The sequence below is a fragment of the Populus trichocarpa genome, chromosome 2, assembly GCF_000002775.5.
Source record: "Populus trichocarpa isolate Nisqually-1 chromosome 2, P.trichocarpa_v4.1, whole genome shotgun sequence".
Classification (NCBI taxonomy): domain Eukaryota; kingdom Viridiplantae; phylum Streptophyta; class Magnoliopsida; order Malpighiales; family Salicaceae; genus Populus; species Populus trichocarpa.
In genome coordinates, this window is record NC_037286.2 from 2,289,551 (window position 1) to 2,313,667 (window position 24,117).

The window sequence follows — 24,117 nt, forward strand, 5'->3', positions numbered from 1 at the left end:
TAGCATATAATTTGTTCATTAATTAGCAGAGGCATCTACAGACTACAGCCATATATATATATATATATATATATATATATAACTCGCAACGAGAATTCACTTTTCGGAGATCAAAACTATTTTCCTCGTTGCAATCATTGACTCCACGATGAAACACAGGGTCAGATTCGATTTCTGTGTATATAAAATTAAGATATTAAATAACCAGGATAAAAAAAAAAAAAAAAAAAAAATTGTCGTTGAAAAATTTTGCTTATCCCACCGTGCATTCACTGTAGTGAGACTAGATTTCTCTGTCTTGGGGCCTAATTGACCAAGGAAAATCATTAGACTGGAGTGGTTTGCACGTGTACGTGACTCTTGCTGGTAACCTTTCTGACAAGGACTCGCCTGTGGGTCCCCACCTCACATGGGTCAGGATCAAAAGTTCACCTAAACAAGGTTATGTGGTTAACCTCACCTACAGTTATGATAACCTCGAGGCAGGTCAAATATTTTTAGTGTAAAACACAGATGCTAGGGTGACGTTAATATTAAAAACAAAAAAAAAGATACGAGACATGTGAAAAAAAAAATAGAATAAATTTGATTAAAAAAATAAAATAAGGAGGGATTAAATCATAAAAAAATTAATTTTAAATATTATATTAGATAAAATAAATAGAATTAGAAGAATAAGATCAAATATAACAAATAAAAAAAATTAAAAGATGATGTAATTGTAAATAAATTCTAATTTTATTAATAATTTTAAATAAAACAAACATTAATAAAAAAAACAAACCAAATCTGAAGAAAAAAAAATTAAAAGGTTGCTATAAACAAATTAAAATGAACGTAGAAATCAAGGAGGAGAGATAGAAAAAAAAAATTTAAAAAAATATTATTGATATCATACCGGAGGCACGTTAGCCATGCACGTTGTTCAGGGATGGAGGTGTCATCGATATGACTCTAATGTTGCCTCGGAAGCCACTGTTTGGCAACTAAAGGATCTTTTATGCATCACTTGAATGCATGCAGGAACTCCCTATATATTGAAGTGTCATTGCATGAGCTAGCAGCTTTTTATTTTTAAATAATATTTTATATTTAATAAAATAATAATTCCCCCTAGCTCACATGATTATAACAAGAAAAATCAGAATGGAAATATGAAAAAGCTCGTGGACACCGATTAAATTTTTATTTTATTTTAAAGATAATCTAGTTATTTTACCGTGTTTTGAAAAAAGTCAAAACAACTTATTTATTGTGTTTTAAAGATAATTTAGTTATTTTATTTTGAAAAAAATATAAAAAAATTGTATTATCCCAATAGCTATCCAAAGAGGTTTTTTTTGTTGATAAGAGCAAAATCATCATTTTGTTATTATAATCTATACTGAAAATCATTCTTGAGTTACAATATTTTACATTATTAAACACCACTCTTTCATTTTAGGGTTTTTTTTAAAAAAATTTGCTTATTATGTATTGTAATCCTAATAATGCAATGCATTTTATTTATTTTTTAATTAAAAATTTACTGATTGGATATTTCCTTTCTATAATTTTTTTAACATACTAATATATTTATATAAAAATCACTCATGGGTGCAAAAGGTCCATCATTATCACGGATAGGCTGTAGTTTTTTTATGGGGAAAAACACAGTGAAATTATTTAACTTTCCTTGCAATTTCAGCTCATCCCAAGTGGGTTTCCACGTGTCAAGATTCATGCCTAGTGGAATATCTTTTCATTTGAAAGAAATGGAATAATAGAGGGAATTAAATGCGTGTATTATTGCTGTTATCGCCTTGTATATCCACACCCATGAAGCAAAGATCAAGCTTGCAACAGAAAGAAAAAGAAAAAGAAAAAAAAGTTGGATCGTGATCTTGCTATATATGGTCCAGCTGGGCAGCAATTCTGGTGCTGGTGGCTTAGGTGGAAGTATATGGATCCTTTGAGAGGAAATGTTTATTTCTAGTTTAATTTTTGGACCATACACTACGTTAACATGATTTTGTCGAGTAGGCATGAAGTGATGGTCCAACCTAAGCCATAAACCTGTCCTAAAGCAAATGAAAAGGAAAACACAAGCCATAATTGACATTCAAGCCATGGCTGCAAGAGTCGAGGCAAAGACTTTTGTGATAAGCATGCCAAAACAATGCAATTATGCACATTTATGCTCGCAAGTATATTTAGTATATAGTATATTACATAGTTGTTAGATTTGATATACAATCTAATCTAAAAAATAATTTATATCATTGGGTCACCGTATCACTTTACATTTTTATATATATTCTTTATTTAAAACAATATTTATTTTAATTTTTAAAAATAATTGATTTTACCTAATTAGGTTTGAAAAATCGACCAAAACAAAGTTAGATAACAAATTAATGTCCTAAACCAGCATCACCTAAAAAAAATCGCGAATAATCAAGCATATTTCCTTACGTGACAGCTCAAAAGGAAGAATAAATATTGAACTTAAAGTAGCTAGTAATTACAATTATCTTTTCAACAAACAGAAAAGCTAGTTTATATATATATATATATATATATATAAAAGAAAGCTGCCTACGGCCTACATGGCTAGGACCAATGTGATGAAAAGATATACTATATAATAAGATATAATGAAAAAAAAAGTTGCATGGACTCTTATGAGTGTTTGGGAAAACGGTTTATATTGTATTTTTAAGATAAATATATTTTTATATTTTTAAATTGTTTTGATATATTAATATCAAAAATAATTTTTTAAAAATAAAAAATATTATTTTAATATATTTTTAAATAAAACACATTTTAAATTACAATTACTATCAGACTTTTAAATACAGCATTCTTAATTGTTTGGTGATCATACCCCCTTGGTTTATATTTAAAAGAAAAGATCATCTTGCCATGCAAAATGCTCAACCTTCTATCCAACGCAACCTCGTAATAGATACCCTAAAAAGTAGAAATTCTCAACTCTCGAGATAGAATTGTTTATAATAAATGTATACGTAGAAATTGATAAAGTAGTTAGCCTAGATCACTTGCTATTAATTTAGTCACTGGTCACTGTTATAAAGTGTGATATCTGTTTATTTTCAAAATGTTTTTTTTTAATATATCAAAATAATATATATATATATATATAATATTTAATCTTAACACCAATATATCAAAAAAATTTAAAAACATTAAAATAAAATTTAATTTAAGCTTAAAAAAATAATGTTTTTTCAAAAACATAATTTAACAATAATATCAAATAAAGTATTAACTTTCTCGGTAATGAAAACAATAACATGAAGATAATTATAGGATTTCAAGCAAATGTCATTGTCTTCTTAAATATTGTGATTGTTTTTGTAATTGTGGTTGTTTCTGAAAATATTTTTTATATGAAAAATTATTAGATTAATATTTTTTATTATTTTAATGTATTAATATTAAAAATTAAAAAATTAATATTTTTTTAAAACACCTTGCATTGAGTTATTAAAAATAGACAAGCATTTGGAAACACACTCCACACCAATTTTCAAGACAATTCAATAATAAGATGTTAAAAATAAGGTATTTATTTTGCGTTGCAATTGAATTGCCGTTTCATAATTTTTTTATTTTTTTATGTTTTTATTTATTAACATTAAAAATAAATTAAAAAATAAATTATTTTAATATATTTTAAAACAAAAAATATTTCAAAACATAAGTCAAAAACATATTTAAAAAGAATTAGGAATTTCTTGAAGATAACAATAATATTCCTTGATTAACCCACGAATCTTTTAAAGGAATCACGAGGCGTCACTATATATATATATATATATATATATAATACTCCAAAAATATACCTTGGTGATAATTCGTTTGATGTTGAACAAAGGACACTTGTTAATTTATCAAATATAAAGGAATTAGGGTTTCCAATGCGGAGATTAACGTAATTTAATCAAATAATAAAATATATTTTATTAATTTCATATTATAATTTAATTTCGTTGTATTGTATATATGAACTCCCTCCTATATCGATATATAAAAATAAGTTTTGTAGACACATATTAAATAATATTCTAAAAGACATGAAAAGCAATGTAGCTTTTTCTACGCCTTTTAATTATATTTATATATAATAATAATAATAATAATTATTATTATTATTATTATTATTATGTTATAACATTTTTTTTTGTTTTTAATTTTTTTTGTTTTTTTTTGTTTTTTATGCCTTATAGGTTTTTTTTTTTGCTTTTTTCTTTATGTTTTTTTTCTTTTAATGAATTGTTTTTTGTTTAATTTAGTTTGTTAATGTCAAATTTGTTTTTATTTAGTTATCAGACTTTCATGACACGGATCCCGAGTTTAACGGGTTAACCTGAAGACGTGGGGAAAATACTATAGCTTTCCCACGGCTTTTAATTGTACTTATATATTATTATTATTATAACATATATTTTTTTAAAAAAAAATTGTTTTTTTTGTTTTTTATGCCTTTATGGGTTTTTTTTTTTGTTTTTTTCTTTGTGTTTTTTTCTTTTAATGAATTTTTTTTGTTTAATTTAGTTTGTTAATGTTAAATTTGTTTTTATTTAGTTATCAGACTTTCATGACACGGATTCCGAGTTTGACTGGTTAACCTGGTTTGATGAGTCAACTCGAAATTTTATCATTTATTTATTTTTTTCTTTTTTTTCTTTTTATGCCTTTCACTGTGGATTGCACAGTGCAGTTCACGGTGAAAAGGTTGATGTCTTTTTTTTTAATTAACTTTTTTTTATTTAGTTTGTTGATATTAAATTTTTTTCTATTTAGTTATTGGACTTTCATGACACGGATCTCAGATTTGACGGGTTAACCCAGTTAATTCAGATTTTTTTTTCTTTTTCTTCATTAGTTTTTTCTTCATGTTAGTTTTTTTTCTTTTTAATTAATCTATTTAATTATCATACTTTTATGACACGACCTTGCAGTCAGACCCACATCCAAGACTATTAAGTTTGATATTGCAGCCAGACCCACTTAAACTTGGATCATTCAAGTTTAATGTTATTATTAATATTATAAATATTACTCTTGGGTATAGTTTTGTAAAAAAACCTAACACTTTTAGATCTTAACTTTTTAAATATTTTTTATACATCATTATGCAGGTTTTAACATTTAAAAAATAAAATTCAAAGTCTATTTCAAAACTTTTATTAATTTAGAAATGAACGGTTTATAAAAAAAAAACCAATTAATCCACCATGATCAATTTATATTTTATGTGTGTTTGATATTGTGGTGAAATATATTTTTTTAAAATTTTTTTATTTAAAATTATATTAAAATAATTTTTTTATTTTTCACATCAGCACATCAAAACTATAAAAAATACTAAAACAATACACTAATTTAATATTTTTTCAAGTAAAATATAATTTAAAATAATAGTAAATAAAAGAAAAAGCAAATCATTATTCATGTGATTTTGTGGGCAATTATTAGACCGCTTGATCACTACCACGTGTAATAGGCCCGTGTCAATGAAGCAACATACCCAATACAAACCTAACACGTCAGAACGAATTTAGTATCCCGTCCAAGAAAATCACACACAAACACTCCACGATAAAATTAACTGACAAAACCTCAAAAAATAAAAATAAAATAAAAAAGCAGCTACAAAAGATTATATAAAAAAACGATTCAATAATAAGAGGGAAAGAGAGGACCGAAAGATTAGAATTCGAGATCCGAGAAAAATAAAAGCAGAGTGAGTGAGTGTGTGGCTGTGCCAGTCCCTCTGTTCAGAAAAAAGCTCCTCCGCCTCAGGTCCTGGTGGCTAACTTCACAACTGCCGTCGTGTCACTCCTCCACGTATACAAAAGAAAATAAAGACAGCTTTTGCTCTATCCAAGACATTGGCAGACTTCCCTTAGATTCCTCGTCCCGATCTCCAACTCCTCAGAATTTCGTCATTTCCTATGACTTTGTCTAACTGTCTGTAATCACATGCATGAATTTGCCTGTCTCACTTTCTTTTAATTCCAAACCGAAATCGCTAATCAGATCTCGGGTGTGATCAAGATGTCATTTAAGGGAAAGTTAAAGGAGATTAGAGATGACATTTCTACCACATTTTCGATGGGAAAGTTACAGAGGAACAGAACAAATCGAAGAGGGAGAGCTTATATTGCGCCTGAATTAGGAGGTGGGTCTGAGTTGTTTAGGGAGTTGATTGAAGAACAGAGTCCGTGGGCTAATTTGCCGCCTGAATTGCTACATGATGTGATTCAGAGAGTTGAAGGCAGTGAAACTTCATGGCCTGGAAGAAGAGATGTTGTTGCTTGTGCTTCTGTTTGTAAGTCTTGGAGAGAAATCACTAAAACTGTTGTTAAGACCCCAGAACAGTGTGGTTGCATTACTTTTCCTATCTCACTAAAGCAGGTGACTTGAAAAAAGAGAACCCTTTTTTTTTAATTTTTTTGTTTTGTATTTCTGTGAACTGTTAGGTGTTAATGTTATTTCGGGGGTTCTTTTTTGTTTTTTGATCAGCCGGGGCCGAGAGATGCTCCAATTCAATGCTTTATTAAGAGGGAAAGGGCCACTTCTACTTATCTTTTGTATCTGGGTCTCAGTCCTGGTAAATACTCTATTATGCTTTCTTGTGTTAATTTAATGGGTTTTTTTTTTTGAATTTTTGAAATAGAAAGATTGTTATTGCAATGGGTCTATTTTTTGAGTTATTTGATTCACTATACAGTCAGCCGTGAATTTTTTTTTTTGAAATTTTCTACCGTGATGGTGTGTTTTTAATCTTTGTAAGCTAAACTATGTGTTTTTTGACTGCTAATCTGATGTGACTTATCGAATTTCAGCTTTGTCTGGTGATATGAATAAAGTGTTATTAGCAGCAAAGAAGATTAGGAAGGCTACAAGCACAGATTTTCGGATATCATTTGCTGGAAGTGATTTCTGTCAAACCAGCAATACCTATGTTGGAAAACTGAGGTATGGTTTATCCTTTTGGTTTTCTTGTCTTTGCACCACCTCGTTCTTCTTTTGTGGAATTGATTGGGAAATTCTGAACAGGTCTAATTTCCTGGGAACCAAATTCACCATTTACGACGGTCAGACTCCATGTCCTGCAATGAGATCCAATTGTAAGCCGCAGCGTAAAGTTCGTTCCATCCAAGTGTCGCCAGGGGTTGCTGCTAGAAATTATAATGTGGCCACCGTTTCTTATGAGCTTAATGTCCTTCGTACCAGAGGTCCAAGGAGAATGCATTGCACCATTCACTCGATCCCTATTTCTGCTATTCAAGAAGGGGGAATAGCTCCTACTCCATCGGAATTCAATAATCCTAGCAATGAGCAATCTTCTCCATTGTCTGCTTCAAAACTAAAGCAACCACCTATTGATTTCAGCTCGAATAGCCTTGCTGAGTCATCTGATTCACTTTGCAGCAAAAATGATCCCCTGATTTTGAAAAATAAAGCTCCTAGATGGCATGAGCAGTTGCAGTGTTGGTGTCTAAATTTCAAAGGGCGTGTTACAGTGGCCTCTGTGAAGAATTTCCAGCTGGTGGCAGCTGTGGAGCCTTGCCAAAATGTTCCAGTAGAAGAGCAAGAAAAAGTCATTCTGCAGTTTGGAAAGATTGGGAAAGATATCTTCACCATGGACTATCGATACCCCCTCTCTGCCTTCCAAGCTTTTGCAATCTGCTTGAGTAGCTTTGACACTAAACCAGCTTGTGAATGATCATTTTCTTTTGCCATCTTGTGCCATATTCACATTATCCTTCCCTGAAAATTTTGTTGTATATATTCCCTTTAAAAGAAGCATCTAGGATTTGCACTTTATCATCAGCATTAATTTTATGTAAACAGCAGCGGCCTTCGTGGTCTCTATGTAAGTTGCAACATTTGTTTATCCGCAGAAAGGTAGTTCTGCAGCAGCTACCTCAAGTTTGTAACTTCTTCACTTATGGAATTTTATTTCACATATTCTACGAACTTCTAAATTTTTTTCTTTGTATATTGGAAAGTTTGTATACTGAATCTTGATGTTAAGTTGCGAATTACAGTGAACGAAACATTTCATTAACATATGATGCAAAAGTATTATACATAAACATTACTTTCTGGATGATCTTGCATCCTTATTATCACATTTGTAAAATATCGTTATTGTCATGTACATATTGCATGTTTTTGTTGGTAGATAATCGTATCGAAGTCATCGTTTACCAGGTCAGAGAACCCCTATGTCCTTATCTTTTCTCTTCTGCCCACAACTATAGCGACAGCCATGTCTTCGAGGCTTTTCTGGATTATCAGGGTCGGAGTCGCTTGATTCCAAGAAAAGCCCTCTTAGGCATCGTCTTCTTACCTTCGGCTCATAACTAAGCTTCTCAGCAGGGGTGACTTGGAATTCAGCCTTGCGAGTCTCCAGACGCACTGGTTTACTGCTGTTCTTGCTGGGTTCTTCATCGTTATAAGAGAGACTCAGCTGTACACCAGGGCTTCTTTCGCTTACTGAAGTTTCAAACAATATCGAGTTGTTGACACTTTGTGTGTTACTGTTAATATATGCCTTCCTTGCCGGATCTTCTTTTGTCAGCAGATCTTTGGAGCTTCTACCCCTCGAGCTTCCTTCTCCATCAGTAGTAGCTTCGCTGCTCTCATCTGGATTGATCTTATAACCACGATGAATGTGGACTGACCCATCCTTTCTTGATGATTCAGAGCCCACATACATGGTAGCTCCTCTGTTTTCACCTGCTAGAGTAACAACGCTGACAGGCTTTTCTCCTATGGGATGCTCCATGTGCTCCATTCCCAGGTTATGAACGAACTTGGAAATATCTTCCCTGATTTCTTTTTGCAGGGGAACTTTTTCTCCGCTGGACATGGATGTTTTTTGATGAGATTCGCCAAAGGCAGACCGGGTTCTTGCTGTTTTGATAGTTTCCCCATTAGGGCTAATGGTCGTTGTCTTCTTTCTTTCAAAAATATCTTCCTTTACTCGTTTCACTGGTTGTGAAAGAGGCATAGGATGATCAGCACCTATGGTCCTGGAATCTGATTTTTGTAATGATGCAGGCGTCTCAAGTGCTGGCTCAGGAGTTGGTGTTGGTGCTGTCACAGCATCTGATGCTTGTACAGGCTCTGCTGCAGGTGTTGGTTTTGTTTCTTCCTGTTGAGTGTCGGATTGAGTAGACTTGGGAGGAGGCTGAGAGATCTCTTGTGTTGCTAGTTGTAATTTCTTTGATGGGGACTGAGAAACTGTTGGCTGCACTTGGGTAGCTGTCTTAGATGGAGAAGAGAGCTGTGGAGATTTTCTACCTGGAACTTGAGTGGCCAAACGAGACGGGGATTGAGTTTGGGGGACCGTCACTGCTGCTGCTGATTGGGGCTGGGAAGTGGTGCGAGAAGGAGAAGGAGCCACAGATGCAGCTCTTGATTGTGGAGTTGCTCGAGATGGTGACTGGGTTTGAGGGGCGGCTTGGGATTGAGTTTTCGCACGAGAGGGTGATGGGGGCACAGATGCAGCTCTTGATTGTGGAGTTTCACGAGATTGTGATGGTGGCACAGAGGCAGCCCGTGTTTCTCGAGATTGTGATACTGGTTGGGCATTGACTTGGGACTCAATGGCTGCACGACGTGGTGGCACTGGCTGAGGTTCAGTTTGTTCCTGTGCTGTAGTCTGAGTAGTAGGAGTCGTTGCTGGGGTTATCCCAGCAGGTCGGAAAGGTGGCCGTTGAATGGGGATGGTGGTGATTGGCCGTGCTGGTGCTTGAATTTCAACTCTAGGACGAGGAGGTTGGGGTTCAGCTGTAGGACGTAGAGGAGGAGCAACAGGTGCTGATAACCAAGGGAGCCGAAAGCGGAATGGCCTCTGGTCTGCCATAGATGATTTGATTAAAGAAAATGAAAAGTATAACGAAGGATATAGATGTAGGTTGGCTGCGTTGATGCTTAATTCTTGTAGAGAAATGCGGTATTAATATTAATAAGTTTTTATTTGATACCTTGGAAAGGTTTTGAGACCTTTCTGTTTCCGTCTTCATCTCCTTTTGCCTCCTTTACTCTCTAAAGGCTAGCCTTTACACGAGAGAAATTCGGGATTCTTTAGACAGATCTTCCTTCTCTCTCAGGTCTAGCATCTCAATTTGTCATCTTCAAGTTTTGTATTTCTCTCTCGTTCTGCTTTAAGTTTTTAAGTTGTCACTGTGTTGTCTCCTTTGCTGAGAAACCAGGGTACTTTTCTCCTAAAGGCATTCCAAGTATATACTTTGCAAAATCTCTGTTTGTAGGGCATAGCTATAACTCCATCCACATGATACATGTGTTTTCTCAGACTATAGATTGCCGGTGATCGATTTCAGTTTTAATCTAGAATAAAAGAAACAGAAATTCCTTGACTCTACGATAAAGATACCAATACTGCAACGATGACTATTTTGTCGTAAGCACGTAATTCAGCATGGCAAAAAGGTTTAAGCAATGCATGCAACCTCTTGGTTTGCTAGCTGCCAATACTACCATTGTACCATGCCTACCAGAGAAGCAACCTACAAAACAAGAAAAAAGATCGGACAAATATTCTTTCTTCCTTCATCCTATCATTCAAGAAAAGAACTTTGCAAGGTAGACATTCTTCTGTCTTCTCCTTGAAAAATGCTATTTATGGGTTGAATCCATCTCATAACTTCACAGTTACAAGATCGCCTAATCGTTTCAAGCTCTCTAATCTTCCTCATAGGTAAGATAATTCTCATTTTAGTTTAGTTTAACAAATTTTATTTCAAACCTTCTTTTAGGCAATCACAAATCCTGTCAGCCACATTCTTGCAGTGGACAATACTTTGAACTTTCATTTTTCAGCAAACAGTGTTGAAATGCAAGGACTTGTCCAGGGGGTAAGATCTTGCCAGGAAACCCTCAGAGTGGCAATTCTAAGGCATCCTCATGTCAGAGACATAATTGAGAGGAGAAAGATATTATCACATTCTGGATGTGTGACCTCCTCTCCTCCAGTGGGAGAGAAAGGACTAGAGAATTTAACAGTGGCAGATGTACTGGTGACAAAGGGAGAAGAAAAGCTTGGCTCTTGGCTCTGGTGCCGCACCACTGACACCGTTTATGATGCTGTGAAGAATGTAGGTTTATAATGAAATAAAGCTGAAACAGTTCTCCTGAAGAATGAAGTTTCTCTGTATAGTACACAAACATTACTGCTAAGATCTAATTTTGCAGATGGCGCAGAATAATATTGGGTCACTGGTAGTCTTAGGAGAACGAGAGCTTATCGCAGGAATTATCACAGAGAGAGGTACCTGATTTCTGAATAAGCCTACTTTACATTGATTGAATTACTCTGTCAGTCAGGCATTCATCCTCTATCCTTGTTGTAATGAAAGACAACAACGAGAAATAAACTTGACATTGAAAAGACTTGGTAAACATCACCGAGCTTCACTGTGATGAACAATGAACGATTTTTTTCAATTTAATTTAATTATTTTATTTTAATTTCATCCTTCAATTTTTTTTAACAATCATCCGAATGCAACTCCCACGTGATTTAACTTTAAACCTAATCTTGATTAAAATTCAGGTCAAGAGATTTTTTTACTGTTAATTTCATTATTTTTTTCAATTCCATTCTCAAACTTTTTTTATTGGTTAATTAAGTAGTTTTTGGATTTAATAAGTCGACGGAGTAATTTCAAACTTTTATATTATTTAATCAGATTAGAAAATTAACTTGCTATAACAAGTTTAATAACAATATCAAATTTCTATAACCTAAATATTTTTTTGTTATGTTTCAAAAAAGAATTATCCTACACTTGGGTCTATAAACTGGTTATCTCTAATTCTAAAACTTTTGGAGAAAAAAAACTTTAAATTGACTTCGATGGTGTAGGTAATGTTTGGACTGCCAAGATTTTCAAAATAACATTGGAAACTAAAGAAATTTTTTTACTGAACTACACAATATGATGAAGTAGATATTAATCTAATTTCTGTTAATGGTGGTGGAACGGATGCTTGAGCAGACTTATCTGAGGAAGATAATAGCACAAGGGAGATCATCTAAATACACAAGAGTTGGGGAAATTATGACAGATGAGGTTATTTCTTGAACTACTTTTGTATGGGGACTATAGAGTAACAATTATCCTATCTAAAGATGTTTTAATTTCAATGCTTGACAGAACAAGTTAATAACTGTGGCATCTGACACAAACATTCTACAAGCAATGAAGCTGATGACAGGTATTTATGATGCGAGGAATTCATGTTTTTCGATTACATGTAATATAAATTAGAGTTTTTTATTGAATTTGATGATGTCGTGATGAAAGGAAATTAAAATCTTGATTTCAGACAATCACATTCGACATGTTCCTGTCATAGATGGAACGATAGCTGGGATGGTTTCCATGGTAGATGTGGTTCGAGCTGTGGCAGAGCAGCAGGGTCGAGAATTGAAGCGGCTGAACGAGTTCATTAAAGGAATAGAATCTAACAATATCAATGTATGAAAGCTTCCTGCTTGTAGGGATAACATGTCTTCAGAATCTACTCGCATCAAGATCTCTTTAAATCTCACATAGAAGAAAAGAAAAACTTGGATCCAGAAACTGTCAGGCATGAATGGTGGGATTGCGCGTGTGCATGATTGCTGTGTGAGCATAACCTCAACTCGTAAGATCAGTCAAAGAAAAACATAGGGTACGAAGATGTCTATGGGCATGCCTCCAGTCTTGTGTGGATAATGTGTAAGAGCGCAAGGCAATCCAGCATCTGACAGAGAAATATCATAGCGCATGTAAAGCAACACGTTTAGCTAATACAAAATGAACCAACCTGCTTCTTTCAATTAATTATTACAAAGGGCCACTTTATCATGATTCGGTTTCCTGAATAACACCAACATGGGCACATGAATAAAAGCAAAATTCATGGAATATGGTTGAAAGGACGCTCCATCCTGCTTGTCAGGTAGTGTTCAACTTTCACATGACTGCCAAAATATCCTCTTGATTATCACTAGTGTGCCAAAAGCTCGAGAATCGAGACTGCAAACTATAACGATGGTCTCTTGCGGGGAAAAGCTGGAGATGCCATCAGAGCAACCTTTAGATGCTCTGAAGCAAAGCTCTGGGCCTCCATCAACCCATATACCCTTCAAGCCTCCTGCACAAACCCACCAGAGATAAGCCCACCAACAACCCTCTGAAATCATGCGCCCCCAGTACTCCTTAGCTTCCAGAGCCCCCAGAGCTTGAAGAGCCTTCTCCTCGACCCTAGCTCATGCATACATAGCACAAAGACTAACTTGAATCTTGAGAGGAGAAGCCTCATCCTGCACAGAAATCTATCCAATAGCTTCTCAACCTCATCAACCAGCTGTAATCAACCAATCGACAAGGACAGTGCAAGTAGCAAGTCCAGGCTCAAAGCCAAAAGATTTAGAGCCTTCTCCAACAGATTCTTTTTCTCATAAGCTGCAATCATTCTTGTGTCCAAGCTTTATCATATAGTCAGTTATTCCTTGCCTGATCAGGATCACCAGCATGCCCATATGCCTCAACAAGCAATGCACAAGACTCCAAGCTGGGCTGGAATCCTGCGAACTGCATTGTAGTGGCAATTCGCCCAGCTCTACCAACATCTCCATGTTCCGAAAATGACGGAAGAAAAGCCATGTAGATCTCCTTTGTAGGCATGATATCTCTTGCCTCCATCTCGCTCATCGATGATTCACCCAGCTTAGGTTGACCAGCATTTACATATGCCATGATCATTGAATTGTAGATGTTTGTGTCTGGTTGGAAACCATAGCTCCTCAAGCTTTCCAATGCTTCTCTGGCACGGTCAAAATTTCCTGCATTGCTGTACATGTGTACCAAAACAGTGGTGGTCAAAATATCTGGTAGAATACCATTTTCTTTCATCTTCATAATAATTCTTTCAGCGTCTTCTATGCGGTTCTCTTTAGCTTTGGCATCGATAATCATGATGTAGTCACGGATGTTAGCCTGGAATAGATAAATCGACAACTAATCTTGTTAATCATACACAATGTCGTAAATGAACTAGTTGTGTAACTGACAATGGTAGCAGCAAAAATATAATGAGCACTGTACCTTAAGGTATAAATGAGTTTTCTCTTCTTTCAACTTATCCAGCAAAGTTAACCAATCAATCCTGCTAGGCTGTCGAAGCTCTACCCATTGAACTATCAGTGGTGAAGGGTCATCCTCCTCTTTTAGTGCTAGAATTTTCTCGGTAACCGGTAACCAGTTTGCATTTCCCAGATATTGGCTTGGGTTCCTCGGGCCAATCACGCTCTTCTTACTCATGGATTCTATCAGCAACTTCAGCCCACTCAGGATCAGAAAGATCAAGTCCATAAATCTTGTGCGCTTCATCTTCCCATGTCTCATAGGAAGAGTCACGACCTTAGGTTTCTCCTCACCCCGGGTCACGGAATTCCTGCCCTCTTCTGCTGCTTTCTCTTCTTCTCTGACGCGGGTCAATCTCTCGTAAAAGCCACTCTCTTCCATCTTCTCGCAAGCCCATTTGAACCTAAACTCCCTAAGCATGTCCCCTCGGATTCCAATCTCACCAGAAAACGTACGCATTTCCCGCACCTCCTCGCATTGCAAAAAACCCATCATTTTCTCCTTCCTTTCCCTTTCAATATCCTTCAACACGGCATTGCTCACTTCCCACTCTGTTTTCCACAAATCCCCACTGAATAGCCGCCACAGGACCAAGCATATGTTCAAGACCACCCTTTTCCAACCCCCCGGCATTATCCACACAAACCGCGTCAAGAAGTCATTCATGGTTTCTTCCTCCTCCTCAGAATCATCACTACTGGGTTTCGGATTAAAACTCGATTCAATAACTTTGTTTCTCCACTAGAGTGCATATATCTATTAAAAAAACAAAATGGGCTTCGAGTTACCAACATTATAAAGAAGCACGCATTCACGGCTGCTGCTTGAGGGATGGATTGAAGCTCTGATGGTAGAAAAATATCTACGAATTCGTACTCTTCCATTAAATCTTGACATGTTGACAACTACTTGCCTATTAACTAAATGCTTCAAATTCATGCTTCCGGTATGCATATAGGTACAAAACTCAAAACCCAGATGCAAAATTGCCACGAAACCAAAGCAGAGATGTCAAATTGGCGAGATAAACCTCAAATATCTGAAACTGAAAAACGCACGTTCGATTTTCATTATATATTTGCCACTGTGCTCTTTTTTTTATTTTTTCAGTTTGATTCTAAGAATTTGTTTTTGAACAATCAAGTTCTATTAAGAAACAATTAATTTTAAAAAGAGTGAGATTTATAAATCAAGGATCAAAATAAAAAACACGACAAACATAAATGATATATCATAAGTTTTAAAAACATTTATTTTGATCCTCTAACTTAAACAATCATGCAAATTATATAATTGCAGTCCTTCAATATTGTTCCAATTTTATTTTGATATAGAGTTTTATTTTTATTATTTTTTTTTATTCTTGGTTGAGAGAGGAGAGAAAAAGAAATCGCTGAATTTCAGTGGCAGTGAGAGAAAATTATCGTTAACACTAATTTAGACAATCAAAATAAGAGATTTTTGTGTCAAATTGTTCCATTTGATGTGAAGAGTTCATATTAGGTGTTTTTGCACCTTATAAGTTTGTAAAAAACCAAATCTAAGTTTAGATTGATTTTTGGTTTCGAGCTGGGTTTGATTTTTGAGGCTACGAACAAGTTTGTCATGATTTTTAGTAGGGACGAGTAATCAAGAAAATAAAAAACAAAAAAAACAGAAAAAACAAACCATGAAAAAATATCAATTAAACCGATTAGAATATTTTAAAAAAAAATTTGGTTTGGTTCCGTTTCATAAACCTGAAACCAAAAAACTCAACCAAAAAAATAAAAAATCAAATTAAAAAAAAACTGAACCAAATCAAAATAAAATCTAAAAAAAAAACAATATAATTCTTAATTTTTAATATAAAATAACCCTGAATGAAGCCCCTCTAAACTGGACAGGTCCAGAAAATAAAGATCAAGCTAGAACAGTGAATGGGCCCACAAACTGCAGCTTAGCCCACGCATACATTCAGCCTTGTTAAATTTACAGTCGCCAAAAAAATTATCATATATTTCAGTTGTTAAACAAGCACTTGATTTTAATAAAGATAATTATCTCATGAATTTTTAAAAAAAGATCGGAAGAAATTGTATTCGAGAGAAATTTTACGAAATATTTCCTTTTTATATTTAATATTTTAATTACTTTCAGTTCATGATAAAAAGAAATAATTGATATATTTGAATCCATAAACACCAAGTTATTTTATTTATATTTATTTGATACATGGAATAATAGAATGTGAGTTTGGTACACGTTAGAGGTATTGAAATTACTGTAGAAAAATCATAATAAATTTTAAAATATAATTTATATTCTTTTTTAATATATTCTTTTTTAAAAAAAATTAAATTTAAAATTTATATAAACACATAATATTAAACTAAAACTTTAATATCATATTAAATAGTCAGTTGTGGGAAATTTTTTCAGCGGCAAGATTAGAATTGTTTTTCTCGAAAGAGCCAAAACTTAAATTTTACCAATTATATCCCTAAAATTTGTAGCTCCCAAGCTAGGTAAATTCTCAGTATATAATATATTATTCTTTTACAGTTACAATGATTATGAAGCAACGCTAAAAATAGAAAGTTGGTGGGATTTGTGTGTTTGGGAATAAATTATTTAAAAAAAAAATTTAATTTTTTTTTTGTTTTTAAATTATTTTGATATGTTGAGATTAAAAATAATTTTATTTTAATATATTTTTAAATAAAAATCAATTTAAACCATGATAATCACCCATATTTTTCCAGCAACAGAAATTTCAACATTATTTTTCTGGGATGGCAAACAGAGGGTTTGGAGAGAGAGAGAGAGAAACAACTCCATTGCTTTCATATGTTTTAGCAGGATAAATCAAGCAGTAAATATATGCTCCTGCTTTTGAACACTAGGCTAATTAACTTGATCTGTGCTTCCCTCTTTCAGATAAAGTGCAGCAGCATATCTGTTATCTTGGAATAAAATCAGAGCTAGGTCATCAGCTGAATGCTTTTGATTTGAATTCATGTCCAGCGTGCTAAGAAAAGAGAATATATCATCCTCAAGCGAAAGATTGAGCCATCGATTGATCCCATTGGTCGTTACATGAACCTCAAGCACCTACCTCTTATCTTTTCGAACATTCCATCAGTAAGACATCTTTTCACTGCTTTATTGAAGTAGATTCAATGATAAAAAATCTCTCTCTCTAGAAAATATTTCCCCATTTTTCAAAGATTCCCTCAATGGTGGCCCTCCTGCTGTTACTATCAGATCATGCGTGGACCATAAACTAAGAGGGAAGGAGGGGGGGCTGTGCTCTTCCAAGCCCTAGAAAACCAAAGCTTAAGAGCCGCAGGGACCCAAATGTTATATCCCAGGTAAGGTAAATAGATGAATGCTCCAATCATGGGAAAAGGGCTGCGAAACACAGGGAAATGGACTCCACCGCGGAAAAAGAGAAGGAACCCATTGATGTAGCTTTCACTGAGGTAGACTTGCGAGAGCATGATAAGGATTCTAAGTATTGTGGTGTATTTTATCGAGATTCCTTGCGCATTTACCTGGCCACCCGGGTCTATTTATTTATTCGGGCCCTTCCTCAGCATTTGAGTGAGAGCTAGTTTCCATACATGTCTAACCAGTAACCCCACACTAGCTCCTAGCATATTCCCTCTCGAACTTACCTTGTTGTAGCTGCATCCGTATTTTCAAATTAAAAATATCATTTTCATGCTTTTGATTTTGGGCTCGTGTCGTGTTTACAAACGAAAGTAGACGAGCCCTTTAAAATTTAGCTTGGAAATGGGCTGTTGATCGATAACAAATCACCTTCAAATTTAAAGGGATAAAACCAGATTAGTCCCCGATTTATAATCTTCTTCTCGCTTATGTCCCAAACCTATAGTATGTATCAGTCGGGACACTAGTGCATCCAAGAGTCCTCAATTTGGTAATTCCATTAAAAATTGAGAAAAAAGCTAGGGCATATTTGCTGAGAAAAGGCTCCTATTGAGGATTCTTGAATACATTGAGGACCTGATTTGTAATAGATTTGCTTAACAAAATGCAAAAGAATCCATGCGTGGAGCAGATCATTAACTCGAGCAACGAAGTCGTTTTCCGAATCCAACAACACAAAGGCCCAACAGGTCCACTGGATTGATAACCTGACGATAACACACCATCCCAATACCAAGTAAGAGTATCAAGAACAGGCCATCGTCGCTCGTGTCGTTATTCGATCCATAAAATGGCGTTGAAACTGAGGACAAGGCCACCTTATGGTTAACAGCCATTAACACGGGACCACAACTAAGGACACTAGCTCGTGGCAAACACGTTTGTCTTTTGGCTGCCAAAGAACAGTAAAAACAAACATATTTACCACTCCCGACTAAACTTTAGTTTTCTGACACTGTATCTTCCCGAAGTGCAACACCTAGTGATTCTGCTGATTCATCGACACAAGTAAATACCATCACCGCACGCCTTAGCAAACAACCTGGCAAGAAACCTTTGGAATGTTGCTCAGAAGGCAGAAGTAGAAGGTGATAACATATCTTTTCCAAGTTCCAACATCAGTGACGTACCGGATTCTAAGATAAACTTCCCGATAATAACTACACCACTCAGTTTATTAGATTTTTTTTTAAAAAATACTTACCTCCAGGCTATTAAATTAAAAAAAAATTACTCAAAATATCATTACTACTCTTTAATCATAGACTATTTAATTATGTTAATAATATTAAAAAAATCACTAATAAAGTTATAAATGGTATTTTTTTTCAGTGATATTTTATATTTATTAAGGTATTTTTTGTCGGTAATATGTTATACTTATCGAGAGAAATACCAGCAAAATATAGTTGATAATTTTTTTTTGTGTGGCGCGCTTATTTCATATGAAATCCATCAGTAATTATTTTACTAATAAAATTATAAATAAAACAATAATTACCGAGGAAAGTTTTTCTGACCTATGAACCTGTCAATAAAAATCTTGCCGACAAAATAAATTCTTAATTATCGAACAGAATATTCCATCAATAAATTATAAAATTCTGTAAGTGTAACAGATTGTCTAAGATAATAAACAGAAGACTTATTCTGTCTTGAGGTTTTCTATTTGAATTCCAAAACTATATATATATATATATATATATATATATATATATATATATATATATATAATTAGCTTCATTTTCTAAGATAATTAAATATCAAATTATGTTTAGTCAAGTTCAAAGTGTGTTTGTTAGTACAGTGAAGAGTGTTTTTCAATTAATTGAATATGAAAAATACATGTTTTTTTAAATATTTTTTATTATTTTAATATTGATACATTAAAATTATTAAAAAATAAAAAATATTTTAAAAAATATTTTAAAAAGCAAACGATACTTAGTCGTTATACAAATGTTTTGTGCTAGCAGTGCTATGTAAGACTAGGAAATGAATAATGCTTTATTCGCCTTCTCTTTTTATCTTTTTGGTATTTCCAATATTGTAAGAAATATTTGCAAGATCAGAATCGGAAGAAGAAAAGAGTGGTCAATAAACAATTACTAAAAAAGGGTATAATTGTGACAAGTTGCTCAAATTCAAGGCAAGAAAATCCAACCACTAAAAAGGTGGGGCAGAACATCTGGTTACTGTGTGTTCGATGGAGGTCTGTAGAAAAGGTGGAATGGAGGCTCATGTTGTAAGCGAATCTATATTATGTTAATGAGTAGACTCAAGATTGGGATCTAATCCCCACTCAGCTGGTAAAAATTCTCGACGAAATCCACTTGCTGATGATATTATAAAAGAGAAAGAAAAAGACTTGATAAACTTGACACTGATTCTCCTTTCATTTCTTCCTCTTTACCTTTGCTTAAGTAGGAGAATCACATCTTGTTACACCCCCGTGAGGGTGGAAAAATATATTCGCCAACTTGCACAACCCCACCATTTTCTCCTGCTTATAAGGAGCAAGCATGGAAATCTCTTGTCCATACCATCTCTTGACTTCAGTCTTCTCCTTTGACTGAGGCATGCAGTGGTGATCTTCACTTTCTTTTTCTCTCAAAGTTTCTTTCCTTTTAGTGTCTTCTTTTTTTTACTTTTGGAGACTCTCAACTTAACACTCAACGCGCATTCCTTTCTAACCACCGCCCACCTTATCCCCCCGGCCCCTTCAGTTGATAAAGCCACCTCCTCCACTACTCACTTACCATTAATTACACCTTTCCGCACAGGGGAAATGTCTTATTTCACATCTTCAAATGGCTCCGGCTCCTCTTGGACAGCCAAACAAAATAAGCTATTCGAGAAGGCCCTGGCTGTATACGACAAAGACACCCCAGACCGCTGGCAAAATGTGGCCAAGGCCGTGGGTGGCAAGTCTCCTGAAGAAGTTAAGAGGCACTATGATCGTCTCGTGGAAGATCTCGTGTACATAGAATCCGGCCAAGCCCCTCTGCCGAATTACAAGCCCTCTGGCAGCAATGGTAGGGGACTTGTTGAAGAGCAAAGGTAATGAACGTTTATGGTAACCATGATATATATACTCATTATTTACTGGATAAAAACTACATGGAAATTAATCTTCTCAATTTATATATCTTCAATATCCTTGCATGCAATACTCTTTTATTCTCGTCTAATTCCCATCTTAGTGAACACTTTTTGGTCACTACCACAATATCATGCATCTTAATTACACATGTTCAAGAGATGAATATTAATTCACATTGTCATTCACTATCCTTCGAAGTTGAAAGGGCATGAGCAGGCACAAACTAAGCTCTAAATCCTAAAATCTCTCCAGGCATTACATTCCTGCCCTGCCCATTATTGCCATTAAATTTGCATTATTATTATTGTATGTATGCGTGCTATGGACTCTCCGCTCTCAAGATAAAAGAGTCTCTATTGTCCACCTTTTCTCTTTACCTTGCACGTATATGGCCAGCTGCCCACTGTATATAGAGAAAAGAAGATATATATTTTTTTCTGATTTCAAATCACCCCAGCAAAACTTCCTTGGATTGTGTATAATGCAACAACAAACGTCACAGCTTTCATTAACTGCTGATTTTGAGGGTACGTATATATGCTGGCCAAGCATCATGTATTATATTTTCATTATGTACTTGCTTTTCTCTTTTCCAGTGGCGTTAGGGTAAACACAACACCGACCCTTTGTAGTTTGTACCCCCCGATACACCGACCCTTTGTAGTTTGTACCCCCGATATATAGTCCTTTTATATTAATTTATATGTATATAGGCTAGCTATGGTCTATCCATCATCGATCTATTCAACTTCCTAAGGGGAAAAAAGGGCCATGAAATCTAATCCTTCTTGTTTTAGATCACACGCACATGGTCCTATGACTGGGCATAAATTATTATAAAAAATTAGCCGGTGCTTCTAATTCTGATAATAAATTATTATTTTGTTACACAAGAAAACACAAGTTTTTTTAATCAAATCTCACTTTCCTCCGTGACCCAACTCGTTAATCCCCAGACCCTGCTCACGACACAGGTTCTTGTGTCTAGCTAGAACCAAAAATTTCATGCAGTATACCCAATGTGGCCAAAATCGGCTATCTGTTATAAAAAATAAATATAACAAGACCCCCGAGTACTGTAAAAATTATAATTTCAAGGATAATGTGATTGTTGAGAACCTGCAGTGGTTGATTAATTAAAATTAAGCAGTCTAAATAGGGAATTAAATATAATTGACATCACTAATGCTGTTCGTTTTATTTTTTTTGGACAGGCTTACGAGGAACTTAAAGCTGCAATGAAGTGAAGCACCATAGAGTCCAGATCGGTAGAAACAACATGCAATGCATGCAAGACAAGTATTAGAAAAAAAAAGTGAATCTAGTTGCTGGCTTGGTTCTGTCTAGCGTTAATTACTGTAGTAATAATGAACGCAACATGAACAAGCCATGTGCGATTCAAACTTTTTAAGCTGGTGTGTATGATGTATCTATTCTAATGGTGTTTTCCACTGTTAATTATATAAAAAAATCGTGTGTTCTATATATATATGTTTGCTCCTTCCCAATCAACAATAGAGTTACAAAGCACTAACGTCATGTTTGTTTTATTAAAAGAGTGCTGAAAATAACTTTTTTTTTCCTCGTAAATGCATCAGCTGAACTCATCTATTATTTGATAGTGTGTGCTATGCATAAGCTTACAGCACAAATCAAATAAGAAAAAGACTTATCATTTATAAACGAGATCGATCGTTATCTATATTACTTTAATGTAGCAACAATGAAATTAGACATCCAGCTTTTCTGCAGACCATTTAATCCAACTCCAAAAAGTTTTGAATTTGTACGATCCCTGTTTGCCTAGTCTGGAGGCACCCAAGTAAAGCAACATCTGCCTTGTTTCAATCCAATTCACTAGTAGGACAGTTTTTTGTTTTCGTTTAATCTTAACTTTTTATGAACTATAATTACAGGACAAATTTAAACCCACTAAAGAAAGAAAATGAAGCATAAATATCTTAATATAAATAACTAAACGAAACTACAATTGTTTCAAAAGTTTACATTTATGTTGTTAGACAAGAAAAGAAAATGGAGAAGACAGCATTTGTTCTGGTACTTTCATTGGTGCTGCTTCTATCAACATTCCGCACTGTGTTGAGTACAGAGGACCAAGGAGAAACCATCTCTGATCACACGAACCAGGCTGCCTCCTATGCGAAGGAGAGCATGGAAAGCATGCCAAATTCCTTGGGAGATAAAATGGAGGATGCTAAGGAGACCCCATGTCATGGAGGGCATGGTAATTCACACATATTTTGGAGTGAGTTGTTGTATGTAAATGCATGAACTATATGTGAAGATAGACTCATAGCACACCAGCTAACTGCATACAGGTTTTCGATCCGGAGATTATATATATTCATGCACGCAGGTGAATAAAGTTTCTTGAACGAGTACTAATTGGCTTGCTGTTAATTTCAGGATACGGTTTTAGTTACGGGAAATCATCAACCAAAAGGAGAAGCAGGACCAGCACCCGCGCCGGCATCCATATCATCAGCAGGCCCGCGCGGCATCAGACTTGGATCCGATAAATCACAATTATAAAACCCGATCCAGAATTGATTAGGTCTAAAGTTTAGTTTCAGGTCGATTCGGATCATCCCAAATTTTTATTTTTAAACTCTCAAAACTACATTGTTTTGAAGGGGAAAAAAATACTTTGGATTTTTCCATGCAATCAGCACGGTCTAGGTTTTGGACCGGTGAATCACTTGAATCGACCATCGATACAATTACAGGTCTTATAAAACTGTATATTACAATTTGGAAAGGGATGATCGAGTCGGCTCCCTTAAATTAGCAGGTTTTAGATTTAATTCAAGACGAAGATTCTTCCGGAAATCCGAGGATGTATGCTGTCGATGCAATGTCATCGAGATGGAAATTGCTTGTATGAATAAAAATTACATTTTTGTAGAGATATAAATAGAATTTCCTTAAATAGCATAGCATATCATGCCATCGTTCACTCAAAAACTTGGAGCACTTCTACCGATGAAGTTAATAAAACATAGAACACAAGACCAACAGGCATGACTTCGAACGGAAGTTATAAGCATGGGGTAAATAGAAAAAAATGTTAGAAGGAATAAAATTGACCTTTTTTTCTCACTGTTCCATAATTTTGAAAAGATTTTCTCATTTTGTAGCCATTAAATATTTAAATTAAATAAATCAATAATATTTTTGAAATAATCTTCTTATTTTGTAGCCTTTAAATTCAATAAATTACAAGAAAATATTTTAATTTCTAGTCGTTTTTTTCATTATTTTATCTTAAATGTGCACGTATCGTGTGACAACAAATCATTAATGTAGATGCATGCTGTCATGGAGTGAGGGTTCTCGTAGTAAGCACAATGAATAATAGAGGGATCGAATTAG

General features: G+C 34.5%; 4 protein-coding genes and 1 pseudogene across 4 annotated transcripts; 3 read left to right on the top strand and 2 right to left on the bottom strand.

Moving 5' to 3' along the window:
• The first annotated feature begins 5,664 nt into the window (after window positions 1–5,664).
• LOC7471947 (tubby-like F-box protein 5) lies at window positions 5,665–7,998 on the top strand. Its single transcript, XM_002300728.4, has 4 exons — window positions 5,665–6,429; window positions 6,538–6,625; window positions 6,861–6,993; window positions 7,075–7,998. The coding sequence occupies exons 1-4, from the start codon at window positions 6,070–6,072 to the stop codon at window positions 7,742–7,744; spliced, it is 1,251 nt and encodes a 416-aa protein (XP_002300764.1). The 5' UTR covers window positions 5,665–6,069; the 3' UTR covers window positions 7,745–7,998.
• Window positions 7,999–8,063: 65 nt separating this feature from the next.
• LOC7479738 (uncharacterized) lies at window positions 8,064–10,043 on the bottom strand. Its single transcript, XM_002301991.4, has one exon. It carries the CDS (start codon window positions 9,893–9,895, stop codon window positions 8,237–8,239), a length of 1,659 nt encoding a protein of 552 aa, XP_002302027.4. The 5' UTR covers window positions 9,896–10,043; the 3' UTR covers window positions 8,064–8,236.
• A 428-nt stretch (window positions 10,044–10,471) lies between these two features.
• Window positions 10,472–12,881, top strand: LOC7471948 (CBS domain-containing protein CBSX3, mitochondrial-like). Its single transcript, XM_052450877.1, has 5 exons — window positions 10,472–10,534; window positions 10,809–11,147; window positions 12,051–12,125; window positions 12,210–12,270; window positions 12,382–12,881. The coding sequence occupies exons 1-5, from the start codon at window positions 10,472–10,474 to the stop codon at window positions 12,537–12,539; spliced, it is 696 nt and encodes a 231-aa protein (XP_052306837.1). The 3' UTR covers window positions 12,540–12,881.
• On the bottom strand, window positions 12,846–15,202 carry LOC18096118 (uncharacterized; annotated as a pseudogene).
• Window positions 15,203–20,150: 4,948 nt separating this feature from the next.
• Window positions 20,151–22,211, top strand: LOC7471949 (transcription factor RADIALIS). Its single transcript, XM_002300730.3, has 2 exons — window positions 20,151–20,681; window positions 21,939–22,211. Exons 1-2 carry the CDS (start codon window positions 20,410–20,412, stop codon window positions 21,964–21,966), a joined length of 300 nt encoding a protein of 99 aa, XP_002300766.3. The 5' UTR covers window positions 20,151–20,409; the 3' UTR covers window positions 21,967–22,211.
• Window positions 22,212–24,117: the final 1,906 nt, after the last annotated feature.

Excerpts from the sequence above, each read along its gene's own strand:
- LOC7471947 (XM_002300728.4), top strand. The coding sequence starts at position 6,070 with ATGTCATTTAAGGGAAAGTTAAAGGAGATTAGAGATGACATTTCTACC. Across the intron at positions 6,626-6,860 it reads GTATCTGGGTCTCAGTCCTG|CTTTGTCTGGTGATATGAAT; the intron begins GTAAATACTCTA and ends ATCGAATTTCAG. Across the intron at positions 6,994-7,074 it reads ACCTATGTTGGAAAACTGAG|GTCTAATTTCCTGGGAACCA; the intron begins GTATGGTTTATC and ends AATTCTGAACAG.
- LOC7479738 (XM_002301991.4), bottom strand. The coding sequence starts at position 9,895 with ATGGCAGACCAGAGGCCATTCCGCTTTCGGCTCCCTTGGTTATCAGCA.
- LOC7471948 (XM_052450877.1), top strand. The coding sequence starts at position 10,472 with ATGGCAAAAAGGTTTAAGCAATGCATGCAACCTCTTGGTTTGCTAGCT. Across the intron at positions 12,126-12,209 it reads GGGAAATTATGACAGATGAG|AACAAGTTAATAACTGTGGC; the intron begins GTTATTTCTTGA and ends AATGCTTGACAG. Across the intron at positions 12,271-12,381 it reads AGCAATGAAGCTGATGACAG|ACAATCACATTCGACATGTT; the intron begins GTATTTATGATG and ends TCTTGATTTCAG.
- LOC7471949 (XM_002300730.3), top strand. The coding sequence starts at position 20,410 with ATGTCTTATTTCACATCTTCAAATGGCTCCGGCTCCTCTTGGACAGCC. Across the intron at positions 20,682-21,938 it reads GGACTTGTTGAAGAGCAAAG|GCTTACGAGGAACTTAAAGC; the intron begins GTAATGAACGTT and ends TTTTTTGGACAG.